Raw genomic sequence first — 21,738 nt, 5'->3', positions numbered from 1 at the left:
GTCCTTGTGTTCTTCTGCTAAAAATAAAATACTAAAGCTGTGAAATTCTTTATCAGCACAGTAGGCAGGTTGTGGAATTGTACAGAAAGCACACTTCAAAATAACTCTAATTACTGAGGAAGAGTAAGATCTCTCACTTCTGAATTTTGATGAGTAAGTAGAAGCTTTGCAGTTAAAGAATGCACAATCCACTTTCTATATTAAGTCCACTGCATTAGATTTTTGAAGAATTAGCAGCTATGGAAAAGCTGTTAAACATTACAGAACTACAGAAACATCAGACCTGCTAGCTTATTTATACTGAATGCAGGACAATGATGCTGGGCTATTCTCCACAGCAGAGTTTGTTTCAGAGAGGTCTACAATGTCCAGGACAACTGAGCCTGCATTTTATACCTCAGGTTTTCATGGTTGCTGAAGCTAAATCTCATCTCATCTGTATCCCACTCACTAATACTAATGAATGACTCTGTAGGTATTGTGTCCTTGCAACTGTAAAATTAGGAGGGCATCAAAATGAATCAGCATAATTTTCTCCCTACAGCCTATCAGACAAGTTTTCATCTTGTCTATAAAACAGATGCATTCTCACATAGATACTGTGTTAGACAAACCTTAAAAAAGCCTTTTGACAATGGAAGACCCATCTTGTACAATGTTAAGCTTTTCTCCAAGGACTGACTGCTCTGACATCTGGCACCACCCAGTTTTGAGGCCACTGATGTGAATTAGGAAGAAATCCATGCAGTTGATTGATACAATTTTCACAGAGAACAGCTAATTATATTCTTCCACCAACATAACAGAAGCAACCTTGCCAGTTGCATCAATTGTAACCTTGTACCCCAGCTGAGCAAGTGACTTGTTTTGCTGTAGTTCCCTTCCATCCTATTTCTCTGCCCTTTACAAAATCTGGTTTTTGCGATGTTTGTTTCATCAGGTAACTCACATGCCATTTACAAGTTCTTGCTATATTCCCGGACATTTTTAACTGACTGCCAAAAATGCTTATATCAATACCTCTGCTTTTTCTGAAGAGTATTTAACAACTCTTCAAACTTGCAAAAGAACAATATGCCAGTGCTGTAAATCACCCAGTAAAGAAAATAAGTTACAAATAAAAGCCCACAGACATGATGTCTTTCAGAGATACAGCAAAACCTCTGGGGTAGATAATGTCTCATGACATGGATTTGTTTCTAATCACAGCAGATCTTCATCTATTAAAATAAATCAGAAAGTTCTTTCATGTATGCACAAAAGGATTTAGAATAATTTTGAGGTGTCTGCTAATAAACTGTATACTGTAAAGGTAAAAGTTTATTTTATCCAAAATTCAACTTAAGGAGAAGCCAGGTGTCTGGGCATAATCAAGAATTATTTGCCCAAGTACAAAGAGAAGCATCAAAGATTTTACAAAGTTTAAGTGGGGTAAGATAAAGTGTAATTAGAGAAAAATAAAATTAGACTTCAACAGATGCTAAAAAGCTCAAAAAATTTCAAAATCAGAACTGTCTAGACAATTGTAATTTTTCATGCTTTTAATGATTCATTCCAAAGCATCCCACACTGCTTTTCCTTTTCTTTTTAAAAAGACACCTTATCCTGATTGTTATCATGTAACAGTTACATTAACAATGAAAATTACAACCCTGATTGATGTAGGCAAGACTTATGTCAATCCCTATCAGATGATTCTTATTTTCTTAATTCAGCTTTTATATAATATTCATGCAAAATACATATTTTAAATACATACTTAGATGATATACTGTATCATCTAAGTATGTATTATACATACTATATATATTTTATTAAGAAAAAAGGAAAAAAAAGCCTTTAATAAGGGGTGCTACTTAGTGTGCAAAATTAACTTTGGTGACTGGCAAGAAGAGTGCAAGCAGGCAATAATTTCTTTAAATTTAAGATGAATTTGAAGTTTCAAAAAATTTGAAACATTCAGAAAGACAGCAGACAAGATGTTGCTGATAAGTACTCTCACACTCATTTCACTTCTTACTTTACAGAAATCAGGTTCCTTTTTATATAATCAGAAAGCAGAGAGCCACACAAGTCATATTCTAGGCTATTCCTTAATATATGTCTCTTGTGTAGTTTTTCCAGACATCCAAAGGCTTTTGCATTAATATGTAACCACATCAATATTTGTTGCGGTGTGCTGTAATGTCCCATTTTAGACTTCCAGGTCACCTCCCAGGTGTGCCTGTACCTCTTCCCCCTCGCCCCCTTGCTGAGTGAGTCCTGTCAATCAGGCTTAACATTCCAGCAAGGCGTGGTGTGGTTGGTCAAGTTCAAAGGATGCCCCTCAGGCCCAGGGGTCATTGGCCGGTCTAGGTGTCCCTCGTCCCTTGAGACTCTGCCCCTTTCACCTGGTTGGTGCTCATCTGTCCCCCCCCCTCCCCCTGTCCCTGAGCTTAAAAGGTGAATCAGACCATATGCTCGGTATTCTGTTGGAGCAGTTGCCTACATTCAGACCTCTGTAACCATGGAATAAACCTCTGGATATAAACCCTCCAGCAGAATCCATCTCCTTTTCTCTTCACCATAGCCTGAAGCCTTCCTCCTGAGGTAAACGGAGTTCCTGACAAGCCTGGACTTGTTCAGTGCCCAGCTGCAATCTCCAGCAAGCCAAAGGTATCTCTGGGGTGATACACCACAGTTGCTGCCTTTGGCCTAGCAGCAAGGATCAGACTGGCCCAGGCACAATCTAACTGGTAATATTGGGATTATTATTCCAATAAATATTACTAGAAAGCACCTATGAGACAGCTGTGTATCAAAAAGATGGTTTTTATGAAATTAACATTTGCATGCCAGATCATATTTTAAAAAAGAATATGTAAATCAAGTTTGCCAAGCAGTCAGTGCTGCAACAGGAATGCCACTAAGCAGAGCCACAATAAAAGCCTGAGGAAGTGAGGTGGTTTATCACTCAATCCATCACCAGTCTGTGACACAGGTAAGAGCAGCACTCTGTTGCCCTGCACACCCGCAGGTGAGCCGTTCCGGTCTGTCCCCAGCCGCAGTACCTGGGCAGACGGGCCGGTAGCTGTCGCCGCCGAACTGCGCGATGACTCCCACGCCGTAGGCAGCGGCCTGCCGCACCTCGGGGCTGCTGTCGCACACCGCCTCCAGCATGGGCCGCAGGAAGTACTCGGCGTACTTGAAGGACGAGGGGCTGCAGTGCTCCACCACGTCGTCAAAGATGCACAGCCCCCACTGCCGGTCCGGCCACGGCCGATGGGGACACTGCGGCACAAACAGCCAACGGCTCAGACACCCTGAATCCTTGTACAGCCAATGAGTACATCAACAACAGTCACAGGAACACGGGTCTAACACTTTGGTTAAAATCTTCAGGGGTGAAATTCAATCCTAAAACCGTGTAATTTGCAGTAGTGATATTCCAGCAATACCATGAACAAAACAAAATCCAGGTGTCCATCTTTGCACCTCTGTTTCACGCTCCATTACATGTATCGGTCTCAATTTTTCTCCACGAGCCTGCAACACTTTTTTGTCCCTGCTCTCGAAATCCATTTTTGAGATACTGGACAGTCTCAAGGAAATTTAATTTCTGAAAACAGTTGTGTGTATCAGTGATCCTGGATCTTTGAGACACAGATTTTAAGTAGCACAGCAACGACCCTGCTCAGAAAGCATGGGGTAACAACTTCATCCTTGATCTAGAATAAACCTTCTATTTTGTAAAACAGTAATTGCTACATTCTGTCTACCAAGTTCTCTAAGGCTTCAGCATGGAAGCCATATTAACCCATCAGAAAAAAAAAATTATGTTTAAATTAAAGGAAAACAAGGTACTTACAATTAGGTTGACAATTAGTGGAAGTAACCTTTCAAACCATGGCAGTACCTTCTCCTTGTAACTACTGAATATTGAGTGCAAAATATCCGACACTTTAGTCAAAATATAAACATCACTGTCATCCTGAAAGGAAAAGGATACAATTCACATGAAGACTAACAATCTTTAAGGGAGTGGAAGTCAAAAAAAGTTGAGTTATGACTTTTTTGGTAAAACTTTTTTTTAAAGTTCAATAATTTTCAATTCTTTGTCTAATTGCAGAATGATAGAAAAACAAAATGGTTTGGGTTGGAAGGTGCCTTAAAAATCATCTAGTTCCAAACCCCCTGCCATGGCTAGGGACACATCCCACCAGACAGGGACACTTCCCACTAGAGCAGGTTGCTCAGAGCTCCATCCAACCTGGCTCTGATTGTTCCCAGGAATGGGACATCCACATCCTTCTCTAGGCAACATGTTCCAGTATCTTGAGGGACATCACTTGTTACTGTCATGTCGATACTGAGGCACTGAATTGAACTTTTTTAACATGGCCATTCAATCAATTCCTTATCTGCTGAAATAATCAAATACAGATCTCCTCATATTAGTAACAAGGATGCTGTGTGGGACCCTTTTAAAGGCCTTACAGAAGTCAAGACAGATGACATCAGTTGCTCCCTCAATAGTCACTCCATCACAGAATCCACTAAATTAATCAGGCATGATTTGCATTTTGGAAGCTGTATCAGCTGTCTCTAATCACCTCCCTGTCTTCCACTGCTGCCAGGGAGATGTGTTCAAAGATTGTACTGGGCACAGAGTGAGACTGACTCACTGCTAGTTCCAGAAGTCCTCCTTTTCACCCTTCTTAAGTTGATTGCTAGAACTCAGTTGCTTAGATTTGTTTCAGGGATAGAAAAATCAGATCAAGACAAAACTGTCTTGTGCAAATTTGCTGCTTCAATGGGTTCCCTTTACAGAAGGCAAAAGGCGTTTTTCCTCTTCTGTACCCTACGGATATCCTAAGAAGCTTTTGTGGAAAAGGAAATGGATAATTGCCTTTGTGATAAAAGATTGTGGCAAAAATATAACAAATATTATTCTCCTCCTTTGTTCAAATTTTTCACCTTGCCCAGTTAATATAACAAACCGGTCAAATAAGGAACCTTACCTCAGAGCTATCAATTCAAGTTACATCTACAGGTGAGGATTATTCCCTGGACATAATTATGCTGGGAAAACTCTTAACTTTCTTTTACAGCAACTTCTATTGCACTCAGTATGGTCCTTTTAACCAGTTTAACAGGCAGGGAAAACAGTACAGCTAGTTTCTGGTCCCTAGTGACCTTCACCTTTCCCATCTTCTGGTGACAAACTAGTAAATATTTCTTGTGCAACAGGCAGCTTCCCACAACTGGATATTTAAACCCTTCCTAGCGAGCCAATTTCTGCATCATCAAAGCACAGCTCAAGCAGGAGCCCTGGCACATGCACACAATGACATTAAGAGGTAGAGAACTGCTCCAGCACACCACAAGGTCCACCTAGCCTGGTACTGCCTGCTGACCAACAGCTGATAACAGATGCAGGAAGAGAGTGTAACACTTGCTTGCTGTACGCCTTCCGCTCCCTACCAAATCAGCAGTTTAGTTATTGCTGAAGTGAGGGCTGGATCTGAAACTACTGTTTGAACTTTCATGACTTCTGTGCTTCTCTTTCTGCTGCCTTGAGGTAAGGGCTACATGAACATACTCTGAGACCAAGGGTGTATATCCAAACATAACTCATTTGTTAATTCTGTCCATATGGCAAGTGATGTCCTCATCCCACACCTCCTTTCACAGGGTAATGCAGATAAGCCTTTCTCCAGACTTTACAGAACAAGCAGCAAACATTAGAATGTTTTTTAAAACGCCTTGCAACTCTGTTGCAGAGTAGGGACTCAGCTCTTCTGAAACTGCTGCCTGCTTGCATTTTTCTAAGTACAGAGTGACACAGAGGAAATAAAAGGGTCTTGGAGGCAACAAAAATATATCCTCTTGAATGCTGGCCTAATTCTAAAAAGCCTAAAAAGAGAGTCAAGAACCACACTGTTATTTAAGACAGTATTTACATAGGGGTGTGATTTCTGGAGTCTGAATCCAAGTTAAACTCATGTGATCAAGCTTCATACCTGCATTGTACAGCAAAAGAATTTCTTAGTTCTTAAATTTACTGAGCACCCTTTGTCTCATGTTATAAGTAGCAGCAGCCATTCATTATTACTGTCTCTCCATACTAATAATGACTTAATAAAATTATTGTATCTCTTCTACAATCACCTCCACTTTAAACTATTAACTCACTTTGGTACCCTAGTGTGTAAGTAGTTAAGTAGTCACTTTGGTATTCCCTCATAAGCAAACACATGATGGATGGCAGCTGTTTATCCTGCTGTCCTTTTCTGGTTTTGGGCTATTCTTTTTGAGACAGGCTCCTGACATGACACACCAGATGTCTTGGGATCAGAGGTATAGAGGCCCAAGATTAAGAGCCACCCAGCTTGCAAGGCTCAAAGAAAAAGCAAGTCAGCAAGGCTAGACCTAAGGGATGACCTCACTGCAGTCTACAACTTCCTCACTGGGGCGAGAGAAGGGGCAGGCACTGATCTCTTCTCTCTGGTGACCAGTGACAGGACCAAAAGGAATGGCCTTAAGTTGTGTCAGGAAAGGTTCTGGTTGGGTATTAGAAAAAGGTTCTTCCCCCTGAGGATGGTTGGGCTCTGGAACGGGCTCCCTGGGGAAGCAGCCACAGCACCAGCCTGACAGAGCTCGAGAAGCATTTGGACAATGCTCTCAGGCACATGGTGTGATTCCTGGGATGCCCTGTGATGAGGCAGGAGTGGAGTCAATGATCATTGTGGGTCCCTTCCAACTCAGCTTATTCTGTAATTAAGTAGTCTGCTGTGAAATCTGTATAAGTATTAATGTCATCCAAGAACTGTTTGAGCAGATGAAGAAAATAAAAAGCTATATCCTGAACTTCTTACTTCAGCATATCAGACAAGGAAACCTCTCATATTTTCTAATTCACAAATGCAGTGTGACTCATTTCTTACTGTTTTGAAGGACAATGGTAACAAGATTCTTCTATGAAGAAATAATTCTAAGGATGCACTATGCCCTAAATGAGTCAAAAGCTTATTTTTGCAATATTTCCATCCTGGTGCTTGTAGAGCAGAAAAATTCTTCAAACTAACTTACTTCATCTTGTAATGACTCTTCCACTTGCTCATCATAGTCTTCATCTTGTCTTTTCACTAAATTAAAAGAAAAAAATTAAACCACTGCCTTTCTATAAGTGCGTAAGAAGCCTGTGAAAGGGAAAAATTATGCAGAAACAAATTTAGAAAACAGGAAACAGTAGCTGAAGATGCAACAGGAATTCTCCATTTTTAAGAAGCTTCAAAAAACTTCCACAGAAAAGGAAGAAGTACAGGATAGTCCAGTTAAGGAATGTGTAAAAATGCACATGAAATAGAAACAAACACACCAGCTTGTCCACAAAGACAAGTGCTTAGAAACAATAAACTACTATTGCTTTGAGAAAACTGCAGACTTCAGATGAAAAAAACCCAGGGAAATGATAACACCATAGATGTGCACTGTCTTTCAAGTAAATCTGTCCATTAACTTTTGATTAAACTACAGTATGCTGAAAATTATGCCATCTTCATCCTCCAAAAGCTTACGAATACAACTCATGGATTCTGTTAGTTCACAGTCCAATTACTTCACATAAATATACAAATCAGTGAAATTGAAACAGTTTTTTTCTTTGTCTTCAGAAATAATTAGAAATTCTGCTTTAAAGAACAGCCACATCCCTTGTTAACAGGATTTGTGTTAACTTACCCTGTCTTAATTCTTGATTTTTAAAGTGCTCTTCTAGTTTTTCTTTCAGTATTCCTCCAAGTTCTTCAAAGTGTTCGTTGTTAAGGCATCCATCTCCCATTACCTCAATGCACTTGTGAAACAAAACAACCAGTTTTTCAGCTTTAAAATTTAACATGAGCAGTCTTAATGAAATCTAAGCACACAAAGAATATTAATACATGCAGGAATAATATTAGAAGAACAGTCATACTGTAATCAATGCTCAAATTATACAAGTAAGGCACAGTACCACTGTACATTTCATACCCATAATTTCAGTTGCTCATGGTTAAAATGAAAAAAATTTGGTAACTGTTTTATTCTTGAAAAAAAAAACAAACCAAAACAAAACAAAACTTTTTTCATCAGCTGTAACAACATTTATAGTCACAACAAATTTCCAGTAGAGGAAGCCTTGTATTTATTTATTTGAGCCATTTAAAGGAACACCAAACTGTCCCTTTTTATTTCAAAAAGCTACAAACAGTAACGCCATGAAATCTGTAGAATGTTACCTTTGCAAAAGAATGCATTATTTCTGAGAGGACATCAGACTCTGGCTCTGTCCCAATGGCTTTGATGAGAGCATCACACATGAAATGCCACATCTGTGTGAGGTACTCGGGCCCACGAACCCTGGCACACTCAAGCAGGAGGGGCATGGACTCTGCGGCTGCCACTCGGACACGTGCCATTGTTAAGGAAATACAGCAATCAACACCAAAGTGCTTAGAATTTAAGATCCCACCACCATAATGAAGTTCTTGGTTTTCTACCTGAAACCATTTCATTACAATCCATGCATTTGATTTCTTAATTATATATAAATTAAAACATAGGAAAATTATACTACCTGCTCTTTACAAGTGGTTTCAAGCCTGTTTCAAGCCATGACAGAAAAGCTGTTCAAGTTCTTTTCTGCTTTGTTACACAAACATTGCTTTTTCTACTGATTGCTTATTTAAAAAAAAACAAACTAGGGGGAAAAATAGGAATACATTGCCTAAAACATAGTGTGTAAACCAACATTCTCTGAAACCATTTCTGCTATAAAGTCACAGACTATTTTAACATTAACACTTTCAATTCATTTAGGAAAACAGCAAGCACAATCTTGATTCTAAGTTTCCGTTTTCACAGTGGTATTTGTTAATAGGATATCATCATGGAAATAGAATTTCAACAATGGAACCATCAGCTTTACAACTTGCTCTGTGTATTCCACAAATCCTTCTTTTAGCTCTTTTGCATAGCAAACCTGAAAAATAGAGAACAGATATACCTCTTTTAAGGGATAATACTTACATTTTCAACTATGTAAAGGTGAGAGGGAGATTGTTAAAAGTGCAAGGGTTTTTTAGCTTATTTTAAAAAACATGTAATAATTCGTTTCCCTTTCCCTCAACTGTGGTAATTTGACAAACCCTGATAGCAGCATGAGTTCTCACTCTTAAGGCATGCATGTATTTTTCAAACCAAATTCCAAAACAGCAATATTTGCAAAAAGGAACTACTTTTTAACATATTCCAATTCCTTAAGTTTTGCTAACAAAGAAAAACCATCTATTCATTTAAAAAAATTTAACTGTTTTTAATCAAGTAAACCACACACAACTAAGTGCTGTAATCCAAACTAAGCAGTATCACCCAAAACACTCTTTCACGTGAGACAAAAAATATTTTAGGTGCAGATTTTGGCTTCAGACTTGATTGACCAGAAACACATAGACCACCAAAACTGTTTTATTACTCACCAGCATTTGGCATGCAGTTGCTTTTTCTTCAAGGCCTGCAGTTTTAATTCCAAAACTCTGCTGATCACCTATGCTTACAAATTCCCAACCATCATCATCGCTCATATTCTCCATATCTTGTGCTGTTATATGGAAGGAAGGAAACATAATGTAAAACTGCTACAAAATAATTTATTTCAGTATGCTTTTCAAGCAAAACATCATCTTAAACCTACTGTCTAAAAGAGCAACTTCAGGTTTAATGGATGCAGTCTTCATTAAAGGTCCCATGACAACAGGAAGGTACTGCTGAAATTCCTTTCCAAGAATTTTACACATTCTGGCCCATGCAGAGATCATGTAAGAAATCTAGAAGAGAGAAAGCAGAATTTTCATGTCCCACATTTTATTTTAATGCATACTTAAAAGGAAAGCATCAAGGAAATGCTTGACACAACAGGACTTTTGAAAAGAATTTGTCAGCAGTCCCTAAAGCTTATTTCAAAGAGAAGTAATCCAATATGCAATCCACATAAAAATGCATCATCAAAAGACATCCCAAGTCTGGCAAAACCTTGACAGCACCTCCAATCAAAGTTGCTATACATGTAAAAATGTGACAGTATAAGATTCATGATTACATTGAAAGTGCCTGTTCTAAAAAATATTTTTTCTGAAATATTTCCCAGATTTAAACAATACTACCAAGCCACATTCCTGAAAATGGTAAAATAGAGCAAAAAGTAAAAAAGGTTGCAGTACTATGTTTTCAGAGGAGTATTTGTTTTCAAATATACAAGTTAAAATAGCTCTCTGCTCATTAGAACAGCTGCTTAACAAGTCTTGTTGATCTATTTATAAGAACGTGACAGCAAGCTCAAATTTCTTCTGCAAATATAGGTCCTGGAAGTCTCATTTCCTAACCACACTTCTGTGAAAGATTCTAGGGCCATCTCAATGTCAGGTTTGGTAACACAGGCTGGACAATTAGCCTGAAAGGCCAGGGAGGGGGGCAGAAACATCTTGTATACAAGGAATGTTTTTAATACCAATGAGCTGTAAAGACACAATTTCAACATACCTGTGGATCATCATCTTCTAGATCACTGAAGTCTGTTTGTGTCTTCAATAACAGCTGCATAACATCTGATGCATCCTGCATAAACTAGATACAGGAAACAACTATGTTTAGAAAGGCAAATTAAGATGCTACTTCTCAGAGACTTTGATGCTCACTTTAACTTTTTCAGGAATCCACATACAAAACTAAGTTCCCTTTGAACTGCATACATTTTGCCCCTGACACTGCCTAAATGTGATGCTGTGTCATTTTTCTTAAGGCAAAAAAAAAAAACAACTCAAAGGAAGAAAAAATTCTTGCTTTCAACATTTTTCAGTGTGACAAGAATTACTTAAGCTACAAAAATATTCTATTGCAAATTTGTGAACCTAAGCAGCAACACAGTAATCTCAGAAATGCAACAAAGACAAGCACTGAAATCAGCAACAATGCAGCTGTATTTTTAACAAGTGATTATATTTATTCAGTACTAATACCACAAAAATAAAGGCATTAGAAAGTGTATTTAGACCATTATACAAAATCTAAGCTTACCTTTTCTTTGCCAACAGCAAGACCAATTAGACTGATGCATTCAATAGTCTTTCCTCGCAAAAGTCTTAATTCCTTCTGAACAGCATTTTCAACAATGTGTTTTAAGGAGGGCATAAATAAATCATAGTAGGGAACAAACTTCTCTTCCACTGTATCGGCAACTGATGCAATTGAAGTCACAACTTGCTCCAGAACTAGCTTAGTGCCTTTCTGTATCAACTTGGAAAGAAGAGAATAAAGTGTTATATTTTAAAAGCGCACATTTTACTTAAAAGCATGCCAAATGTGAAAATCTGCTTGTGCACATATGCTAATTCTCGTCAGTTTAGACCAGCATCAGCAGATATGTGTACTGGCTCATTTCTGAGGTCTTAGTTCAGCTATACTTATTCTGCTTATGTGACAAGGTTACCCCTCCATCAAACAATTTATTCAGTGTATTATACCTCTTGCAATTTTATCACCATAATGGAATGAAGATGCTTCACTAGATTATCCAAATATGGAATAAGCAGTGACTTGGGACAATCTTCAGTGAAGTTGATGAGTGCTGCAGCTGCATGGGCTTGAACACGTTGGCTGCCTTGATCCTCCATGGTTTGTAGAAGAGCTCCTATCACCTGAAAAAGAAATACTCCTTTTTCAGACAACAAGTTTCTGAAAGGGACATAATTTTACCATTTTTTCCCCCCTACCACTCCACTACTTGCCTTCTCATGAAATTTCTTTTGGAACCCAGGTGCAAAGTCCGTTGCCATTTGTCCAACAGCGTTACAAGCGGCGTATCTTACTCTGGGATGCTGAAAAAGTATTTTCCTCAAGCAGTTAACAAGCAGTCATAACAAGCAGTCATCTTTCATTTTCAGAAATGAAAACATGTTGCAATAATTACTAGAACAATACTCACAGGATCCTGAAGGAATAGCAAAACGAAATTAACTATTTCATTTAAAATTCCCTCCATCTGTTGGTGGCAACCTTCTCCAATGGCAGAGAGAGCCATCAAGCCAGCATGCCTGTACTTCCAGTCAGCTACAGAAGAGTAAAAATGAAGAGTTACTCATTTTGGAAACTACCAAGAACCACAAAGATGAATCACCCTATCTTTGCAGGGGCTGGGGGACACAGGAGGAGGCAGAGTGAAGAACAGGAGATGGAAGGGAAGTTAATGCATCTACTTGATTTGGTAAATACTCTTCTGTTTTCCTCATACATACTTCCAGAGATGCACAAAAAATTGAGTGTCTAATCCAGGCCAAATCCAGACCTAGAAAAAAGGATTCTTAACTGCTGATACAAGTACATACATAGTACTAATACCTGGAAACTGCATTTTTAATTAAATGAGCAGACCAGGCAAACATCAGGACAGTATTTTTAGTATTCGTATTTCCCTCTCCCCCATTTTTTTTTCTGTTGTAGTATCATCAGAAGAGCCCATATCTTCCTCAAGAAAAAGGTCTAAGGACTCAAACAGTATCTGAATTTAAAACAAATAAATGATTGGTATCAAACTTTCCAGCAGTCTTCTCAAGACTGTAGGAACAGCAATATTCTACTTATGATGTAAACTTTCCCCACCTCCAAGTCATACTAGCTTATTCTCAGAGTAGTGGGTACTGTTGATATTAATCTTCCATGCCTGTCCCTCTCTCATTTTTTTCGAGCAACATGTGATAAACTCTAATTTCTTTTATTTCTTTTTTATAAAAATCTTTCTCTGTGCTAGAAATCATTGGGATTACAGAAGAGAAAACCAAAGGAATAAACAGGTTTACCAAATGATCTGTGAGAAAGGCATGTTACAGAACTTATCTCCCAAAATAGTGCAATATTTCATTATTGCTAATAACTTTTTACATTCCTGCAATGAAGAACATCACAGTTCAGAGCAGTAGAATCCTGACACTCAAACTTCTGTCTGACCAGGTTGCAATGAAGTATCATCTTGACATAAGACACAACAGAAAAGCAGCAGTTTATTTTGTGTTATCTCAGTTCATTAGATGTTTCTAGTTAAGCCTACACCTCATGACACCCACTGCATTACTGTTAGCATGTATTCCAAACTTGAAATTCATGAATCTACAAAATGAAACACAATCTTCTTCGGACCATCTGGCCACCCAATCTCAACTCCAAAGTCTTAAATTATTATTTCAATAAATAACTGTAAGAAAGAGGGGATAGGAGAAGGAAAAGCTTGACTTCTGAGAGTACTGTCAACACTTTAATCTAAGCGCCTTCATCTTTGCTCTGCCCCTACCAGTGAGAGCTTCCAATCCAATCCAAACAACATCTTCTGCACTTCCCTTCTCCAAAGAGTATTAATGGTTATGGACAGCTCTGACCCACAAGGAAACAAGCATCAGGGATGAATTGCATGACCTCCCCTTAACAGGAGTCAGGCCTTCAGTGACTATCAGACTCCACATTACAAAATTAGCTAGTTACTAGCCTAGAAGCTACCAACACTGAGTCAGGTTAGCTCATTTCATTAATAAAACTTTCTTTACAAAAAAAACCACTTTAATTCCAAACAGACTTTGTGAGTGTTCACACACAGCTGGTGCTATCTTGAGTAGCCCTCTGTTCCATACCCAAAATGCTAACAGCCTTTTCTGGACTGGATTTTAAACCAAGAAGGCAGAACCCAGAACTTCAGCATTATCTTCTACTCCAAAGGCTCAAACCATAGGTCAAGTGAAAGAACTTGAAAACAATGCACAGTACGTTTTGAATCATTGGCTGAGCAGGCACTACAGGTATTTCAAGAGGAAAAGAAGCATCCAAAATAACTGATAAGAATATATAGAAACACCTCATGAAACAAGTATTAAAATCAGCCTACCAAATAGACAGACAGACTACCACTGACCTCAGTCCATCAAATTCCAGGGGGAAAAAACAAGTTTTCCTCTACAAACTGTAATGCATTAAAATTTCACTTAAATGCAGCACTTCTGGAGAAGCAAAAACACTGAGCTACAGAAAAACAGGTGGCACTTTAGACAAACTTAAGGTACTGTGAGAGGATCTGTTTAGAGATTTAGAGAGAATATTCTGAAATAGAAAAACCCCATCTCTTCCCTTATTTTTATGTAATTCCCAGTGTTTTTTAAAAAACTGTATTGTTTTTATGACATCCCTGCTCAGCTGTCCATGTATCAGAAGAAATGTTATAATGCACTCTATGTAAGTTTATTAAACCAGTCTAAGAGAAAGTATAAACTTTCAAGTTCACAGCATTTACAGTTTTTGCTGCTGACATCAAAAGTGGAAATGTGTCATAACCTATCAAGGAGCTAAACAAAAAGACTTAAAAGGTATTGAAGTTCCTGGCAAGCACAGAATTGTTAAAAAACAATAAAAGAAAATGCAGTTACTTACGATTCTGAAGCATTTGCATAATATGTTCTTTAATCATTGGCAAAACAAGTTTCCCTCCAAGGCCACATGCCATCCTGTCCAGCGCACTCTCACCAGCCACCGCATTGCTAAATATTGATTACACAAATATCAGTGGTTTGAGATCTACAACAAAACAAGCAGTCCAACAGAGAGCTCTTCCCTGCAGTTCTAGTCTTCAAAATTTGCCATCTGAAAACACGAGCCTCTTAAAGTAAATAAACCATATCCACATCTAAAAACACACACACCAGCCACAAAATAGTTATTTACTATTCACTGAAACATTTGTTATCTGCAGGCCACTGCTTGAGTCTTATTAGCTGTAGGTCCAAAAGTACAGACTGAATCTCTCAGCAGTTACATACACCCAGAAAAAATTTGCAATGAATGAAGCAATAATATTGGCCATCGTCTTTTGGTCATGTTCAAATAAACAGACACATCACCAGCAGGACAATTAAGCATGGGCACACAGGGTTAAATTGAAGCAAACTCACTGAAGCTAACAGAAGCTTTCATCAGAAATTCCATTTCTTGAGCTTTCTTCCCACCATTAATTCACACATTCAGTTTTAAGAAATAAAGATAGTTTATCTCAGAAAAATGACCCCACATCTCCCTCTAATCTTTGCAAGGCTTTTGCCAAGAAAAGAGGAAGTCGGATTAATCTTTTCCTCCTTTAGAATGTCACGCCTTTATGAAGCTGGAGCAACAAAAAACTGGAAATGCTAAAGTATTCCCTGCTGCTTTTGTGTGGGCTGACTCATATCCCCATTCATCAGATCCAAACACACCCTAACTAGGGTGCAGCCCAATGATCATTAGCCTGCTCCTGGGTCTGCACAAAAATTTCAGTCCTCTTAGGAAGCTACAAAGACTCAAACACCAGGAGACATTAGCATGCACATCAGCCATGCACTGAGCTCTCCACAAAGGTGAGCTTCAATGGTGGGAAGCACATGGCAGCACCAGGAGTGACCCTGCTGAAAGAAAAACTGCCCTCACACACACCATCACCAGAGACCAGCTCATGTGCAGCAGCTTGAGTCTGAGCCTCAAGCTCTCCTATTACTTCAAGGGCCAAAGGAGCTCCTTCAGGCTAAGGCTGTTGAGAATAACTTGTTTTCTGATCTGTGCTCACTATTTGTGACTTCTAACTAAGAAAAGGAAAATTTTCATTACAAAATCCATAGGCAGCTAAGCTGTATTTAGAAGAACAAAGTTACTCTGCTGACAATAAAAAGAAAATGGCATGCCTCAAGTGCATGATTCAGCATCCTTACTAAGCTGCCTACAGCAAGCCATCTGAATAAATTTCCACACCCTGAACGGCTTGATAGGGATATGAACTTGAATATTCTATTCCCCCTTGAAATTTTATTCACTGAAGAGATTCAAATACTTAACAAACCTGAATGTAGTGGTGGTGTCTGACACCTGTATAGCAAAATTTCAGCACTCAGGAAACAGGTTAAAAGGGTATGGTCTACTATGTGAGGGAGAGAAGAAAGGACAGCTCACTCTCAATTTCATAATCAAAGAGAACTAAAAAGATTATTTCAAGTAAGGCAAAGATTATTCCATAAATTCCTATGCATCAGTTCTACAGGTGTCTTTACATGCCTGCTATCTATCAGAAGTTGCTTTACAGCTCAGGGTAAACGAACATCTCTTCTTTAGTCTATTTTCCTATGAAGATCTGTAAGTGTTCTGAGATAAACTGTCTCAAAACACTAATTACATGAGTCTGGATGAACCAGGTATGTCAAAGAAATGTCTAGACTGGTAAATGAACATCCATGTCTTTATAGAAGTGCGGGGATAGTTACCTCCTACACCTATTTCTGCTTTCTTCACTCTAACAGTAGCTGGACAAGAGTAAATGTAACAGGATGCTGTATGCAAACCCCTATTTTAGTAAAAAGTTGGAGCAAGGTACAAAGCACCTAGGAATAAGCAAATCCAAATGACTGGACATCTTTTGATCTTCCTTGCCTAATACACAGCAAGATAAGCTATTGCTAGCCATACCAAGGGATGTAAAATAATAGCAAAATTGTAGTATTTTTGGACTGGGTGAAATCCAACAAAGAATTCTGCCATGCATGATGACATCCTTCCAAAGTCACCTTTTTCTGAAAACACCGCATTTTCAAGGGCATAGATACAGAAAAATACAAAGACATGGGTTGTGGATAATTGAACAGGCCAATATGCTTCAACATGGCTTCCAGCTAACTTCAGGATTAGCCCTCAGTTTAGAGGATTAGGAGGCACTGACTTCTGAACTGAGTAATATAAATGACAAAAAACAAAAGCTAAAGGCTTTGAAAAGCTACAACAGTACAAAACAGCAAACATGGGGACATGCAACTTGTCTAATTACAGCAAATATGAAAACTGATAATTTACTTCCTTGCTGAACACTGCTTAAGTTACCTACAAATAAACTGCTCATGACTGAAGGAACAAAATTACAATAGTTATTTGAATAAAGAAAAAGTAATGCACTACAGGCATTTGCATTCGGCACTTGAAATGTGCCTTTAGCCACAGGCTTGATAACACATTGAAACAACTGGTTTCATAATTACCTGTCAAAATCATCATCTGCAAGCTCATCTGCATTTGCCCAATCTTCATCTTCTTCCAAGTCAACCATCATTGCTAACATCTGAGGAACTGAAAAAAAACCAGTTTTAAACTCAGTCTGATCTCTTAAAATAGATTCTCAAATAAAAAATATGAATTTCAAGTTTTCTTGTTTCAAAAAGTTTTGAAGAAAACGAACTTTTCTTCCAATAGCAGATGGTCAGGTCTGTCAAACTGCATCAGTCAATAATCCAGAACTGATTGCCACAGAAATATTTCCAGAACATTCAAATTGAGAGTAAAAAAGTCTTGTGTATAACTTACCAAGACTCAAATTTTTTTTGTAGATCATGACAATGATCTTACAAAAAGCAATTCCTTAATAAAGTCTATATTCTTGAAACAGTTAAGAACAGTATTATATGCCTTAAGAACTCTGATACACTTCCTTGATTTTTCTTAAACTCTGGCATCATCCTTTGAACACTTACTAATGAAAGAGACTACTAATTAAGAAAGAATACTACTGAACCATTAGTTTTAACATAATAATTTTTTTATCTATTTATATAGTGGTCGCTTAGCATAAAGCTTTTCTCTTACAATGAGGCCATGGTTTAGAACTTGAGATTTCATTTTTCCCACCTAATGCAAATTTTTCTTTTGTATAATGAACATATCTTGCACATTATAATCCACCAGTTTTCTTCTTCTACTTCTGTAGACAGTCCATTCTTCTCATTCTAAGTCTTTATAGAGACTATTACACAATCTCTATCACAGCATTAAACTCCTATGCAATAAGCATCAGCTATTCTTACCAGTTGTTACAGGAAGAAGGAGCACAGTGGCTTGTCTGCTCTAAGTCTACCTGCTGCTGTGCCCTTCACAAGCACAAGGGGTGAAAAGTCTACCTTGCACTTCCAGAGGCTCTAAAGCACTTCTCTACTCTGTACTACACACCAATCACTCACAGCAGTTGTTTGAATTTAGTATCATTTATGCAACAAAGTCTTGCTTTGACCTGGAAACAAAAGGTTTCAAACACTCAACCTTTGACCTCTAACAATCTTTTCAGCACAGCCTACCACACATCTTGAAGACAGACAGCTACCACAGGTAACTGCCCTTTACAGCAACCTACCTGAAAAACAAGTAGGCATCTAGTCACTGTTCATGCTGCTAATGAGATTTACTGGAACTGATCAAGTATACTGCAATTGCTGAATTTCATAATACACCCACACTATTGTAATCTAACACACAGACAACACCCTAAGCAAACTCACCACCACATATCTGGACAGATGAGAAATTTCTGGTCAACTGATGATGACAGAAAAAACTATTGCTCACTGATAGCATTGTAGAGCAAGTATCAAAAACTATCAAGTTGTGGATTTATTTGCTTGATGTGGGTATGTATTTTCAGATAGAAAATATCCTATGGCTACAAAAACCTCCAGAGGGCTCTTATGTACTACCAAGATAACTTAACAGACACTACGGTCCCTCTGGCATGATGCCCACATGTCAGTTTTATATACACTGATTAGACTTCAAAAACCATCAAATTACTGCAGTCCAGAAGATTTTCAGACACAGACACACACATAAGTACACAGATTACAAACATGAATTGCCACAAGAGCTATGGAATATGGAAGACAAACATCATCTAACATAAATGCTCTGTGGCTCCAAAAAGTCATGCCAGTGTTTGCTGCTACTAACAAACAAGGCTAAGAACACACTCACCCAATGTGCTCTGGCCATCGTCATATCTAGAACCTACAATTTCTTGTTTCTTCTTGATGTTTTGCATGAATGTGGCTGCCAGTAAGTGTAATGTCACAAAGAGTTTTTAAAAAAATGTAGATTGTGCATAGGAATTTCAACATTGTCCCAACAAGCCCTCAAAATTTAATTACTGCTAATATATAGACTCTTACAAACAAGTTAAGCTTGAGCCCACTAAGCCTGCTTCTTAGCAGAGCAATAAAACTCTCTGCAATCCTGTGAGCTCAGGAAGGGAATTCTTAATCCAAGTGGATTCCTGAGCGGCTAACTGGCACACAGGACACACACTCCTAAACCAGCACCGTGCTCAGTAAAAGCAGCACAAGATGACAATGTTGCCCAAGTCCCAGCTCTAGTTGTGGGTATCAAGTGATCTAGCCACTTCTCAGTTGAATGAAAACAGAAAGCTTTTTAAACTAAGATACAAAGCCAAGACAAAAGCAGTCCCTTTTTGCTACCTTTTTATCAGGCCCTGAACACAACTGCTTTACCAGTTGTGCAAAATAAATGTCTTTCTCCTAATGATATATTAATAAGACTAACTTTACAATGAACTGCAAATGAAAGGAATTTCTTTCCCATATGGTGCTTTATCTTAATAGAAGTATTTCATTCCTGAACAGCAACTAGCAACGCAAAATAACAGGAACACATTCTAAAGAGGTAAGAGGTACTTCTCTCCAGAACAAATAAGAAGCTTGTAATGATCTGGGGTCAGCAAGTGTCAGGTGTTAACAATTCCAACAAGCTACAGGATGGAGTGAAAACAGAGTGTTCTGAAAATTTACAGATTCCAAAATACATTCTAAAGAACATCTTCTTTAAAAAAACTATTCTACTAGCAGACAAAACTTCTCATCAATATTTTTAACACTTAAGCCAAGTACATTCAGTTTGCAACATTTTCCAACAGAAGCTTTATAATTTTAGTGACATCTATACAACTTTCCTCATGCTGAGGACACAGAAAATTTGTAGTATTTTTGAGTGCAAAAGTTATCTTTTATGCAAGTTTCAGAAAACAAGCAAGAATTTAGACAAACACAAGTCTGACAGGGAGGGAAAAGCAGGCTACACTGCTGTGCCAGGGCCCTGATCTAGTAAAAGAAAAGGTTTAAAAGGCAAAGAAACACCAGTGCAAGCAGCACTGATGCTGGAGCTGCCCAGAAGACATTTATTTTTAGCATTTCAAATAATAATGCATGATTTTAAAAGTGCCTCTTCAAAGACTTTACCATCCACATGGTAAAGTCTTTTAGATTATTTCTATGTATTTATACCAGCATCTGATTTTTTAATTCACAGCTTTAACTCACCACTGATGTTCAACATACATGCTGAATTCCTCAGCCTTGACTTGCCAGCACCACAGAGTATCTGGCCTACATACCAACTCCAAACTTAGAACTTCAGGACTAAATGCTGTTTTTTGTTACAGTAAAATTTTCCAAAGCCAACTGAAAAGCATGCAAGTAGAGTTTTCCTTGGAAATATCTAATAAGAGCCCACTGTATTTTTATTTAAATTTTTGGTGCTGCATAGGCACAGATTAATTTATGAAGAGTCATAATAGAAGGGGGTTACTCCGTTAGGTAACATTGAATTGAGTTTTCTTTAGTTATGAGCACCAGCAAACTTTCAGTTAGATGTGGTTTTGCCACTGACCAACAGCAAAGTCAATTTAATTCTGTAAAAGAAGACACTTTCAACAAAGAAAATGAGGAAAATACTTACTGGCTTGTGCAATAATATTTGTATGCCTCCTCAGCATAGCAGCAGCAGTTTCTGACAAGGCCACAATTACTTCAAGTGCCAACTGACGCTGCATGTTACTGAGACTGGCATCTGCACACAACTACAACCCAAAAGTTAGAGCAAATGGTTAGAACAGAGGTTTTGGGGTGGAAAAAGTGATTCTTAAAGAACATTCCTAGCTTTACCTTCAGAGTTAGCTGCAAAGTAGCTTCTAAATGTGGTCGTAAATACTTGGGAACAGAATCTGCAATTTCTACAAGGGATTTCAGAACAGAATCATCATTTTGGTAGCAGGAATCATTTAGAGCCTATAAAAAGATAAGATGGAGATAAGATTAAATAAAAACAAACAACATTATGAATAGGACCAGTGTTGTAGAAGAAATTTCATTAATTGTATTCTTGTTTCTCTGAACAGTCTCATTTAGTATTAGTAGCTAAGCAGCCAAACCCTGAGGCCACAAGAACTGACCAGAGTAAACTTTTTTGTTAAAACTAATGCTTCTAACAATGAACTAGCTGATTCCAGCAGATACAAGCTGGATGAAGAAGATAAGAATCAAGCAGACAATTCCAAGAGAATGAAGTAACTTCATCAGAAGATCAGTCCTGCAACAGTGAAAAAACCAGTGAGAAATCAAGAGACCACCAACCAGAAGTAAGTGGCTGGGGACCAGGCCATCAGCACCACAAGTACAATTGAGAGATGGGAATTGGGGTAGGGGTCCCTCTCTGGAGGCACCAGCTCAAGCTGTAACCTGAGAACTAACAGAATACAATTAACCAGAAGCCTTCACTCCAACTTTCAGCAGGATCCCAGAGTCAGACCCTGCTATGGTGACCTGTGTGCATAAACCCATAACAGGATACCATGTAGCATCCAAAACTACAAGCTTTCTACAACTAAGTTATGGCTCACAATGTTCAAATCTAACACTGCAGACAATCAGAAAGAATTAAGGTCACACATCAGAGGCTCCAACATGCAAAACCACTTGGTTCTGACAACTTCAAAATCCATTTACAAGGAAGTAACTTGGCCTGAAAGAAGGAAAATGAGCCTAACTTCCCTTTCGCCTGTTACGTGAG

General features: G+C 38.3%; 1 protein-coding gene across 1 annotated transcript in view; it reads right to left on the bottom strand.

The window, feature by feature from the left end:
• The window catches only part of IPO5 (importin 5), a 45,115-nt gene that overhangs the window by 8,140 nt on the left and 15,237 nt on the right, over nucleotides 1-21,738 (bottom strand). Inside the window, exons 7-23 of the mRNA XM_054271626.1 lie at nucleotides 20,835-20,957; nucleotides 20,629-20,749; nucleotides 17,097-17,184; nucleotides 14,482-14,588; nucleotides 11,999-12,123; nucleotides 11,802-11,891; nucleotides 11,538-11,711; nucleotides 11,092-11,310; nucleotides 10,558-10,641; nucleotides 9,713-9,845; nucleotides 9,498-9,619; nucleotides 8,905-9,001; nucleotides 8,259-8,431; nucleotides 7,723-7,834; nucleotides 7,072-7,127; nucleotides 3,848-3,970; nucleotides 3,051-3,270 (exon numbers count right to left, since the gene is read on the bottom strand). Coding sequence (XP_054127601.1) covers nucleotides 3,051-3,270; nucleotides 3,848-3,970; nucleotides 7,072-7,127; nucleotides 7,723-7,834; nucleotides 8,259-8,431; nucleotides 8,905-9,001; nucleotides 9,498-9,619; nucleotides 9,713-9,845; nucleotides 10,558-10,641; nucleotides 11,092-11,310; nucleotides 11,538-11,711; nucleotides 11,802-11,891; nucleotides 11,999-12,123; nucleotides 14,482-14,588; nucleotides 17,097-17,184; nucleotides 20,629-20,749; nucleotides 20,835-20,957 — 2,167 coding nt within the window. The remainder of the gene's footprint in view (nucleotides 1-3,050; nucleotides 3,271-3,847; nucleotides 3,971-7,071; nucleotides 7,128-7,722; nucleotides 7,835-8,258; nucleotides 8,432-8,904; nucleotides 9,002-9,497; nucleotides 9,620-9,712; nucleotides 9,846-10,557; nucleotides 10,642-11,091; nucleotides 11,311-11,537; nucleotides 11,712-11,801; nucleotides 11,892-11,998; nucleotides 12,124-14,481; nucleotides 14,589-17,096; nucleotides 17,185-20,628; nucleotides 20,750-20,834; nucleotides 20,958-21,738) is intronic.

Source organism: Melozone crissalis, unplaced genomic scaffold, assembly GCF_028551555.1.
Source record: "Melozone crissalis strain CALT ecotype California unplaced genomic scaffold, PUWL_Pcris_2 ptg000013l_1, whole genome shotgun sequence".
Classification (NCBI taxonomy): domain Eukaryota; kingdom Metazoa; phylum Chordata; class Aves; order Passeriformes; family Passerellidae; genus Melozone; species Melozone crissalis.
This window is presented reverse-complemented; position numbering and strand designations above follow the sequence as displayed.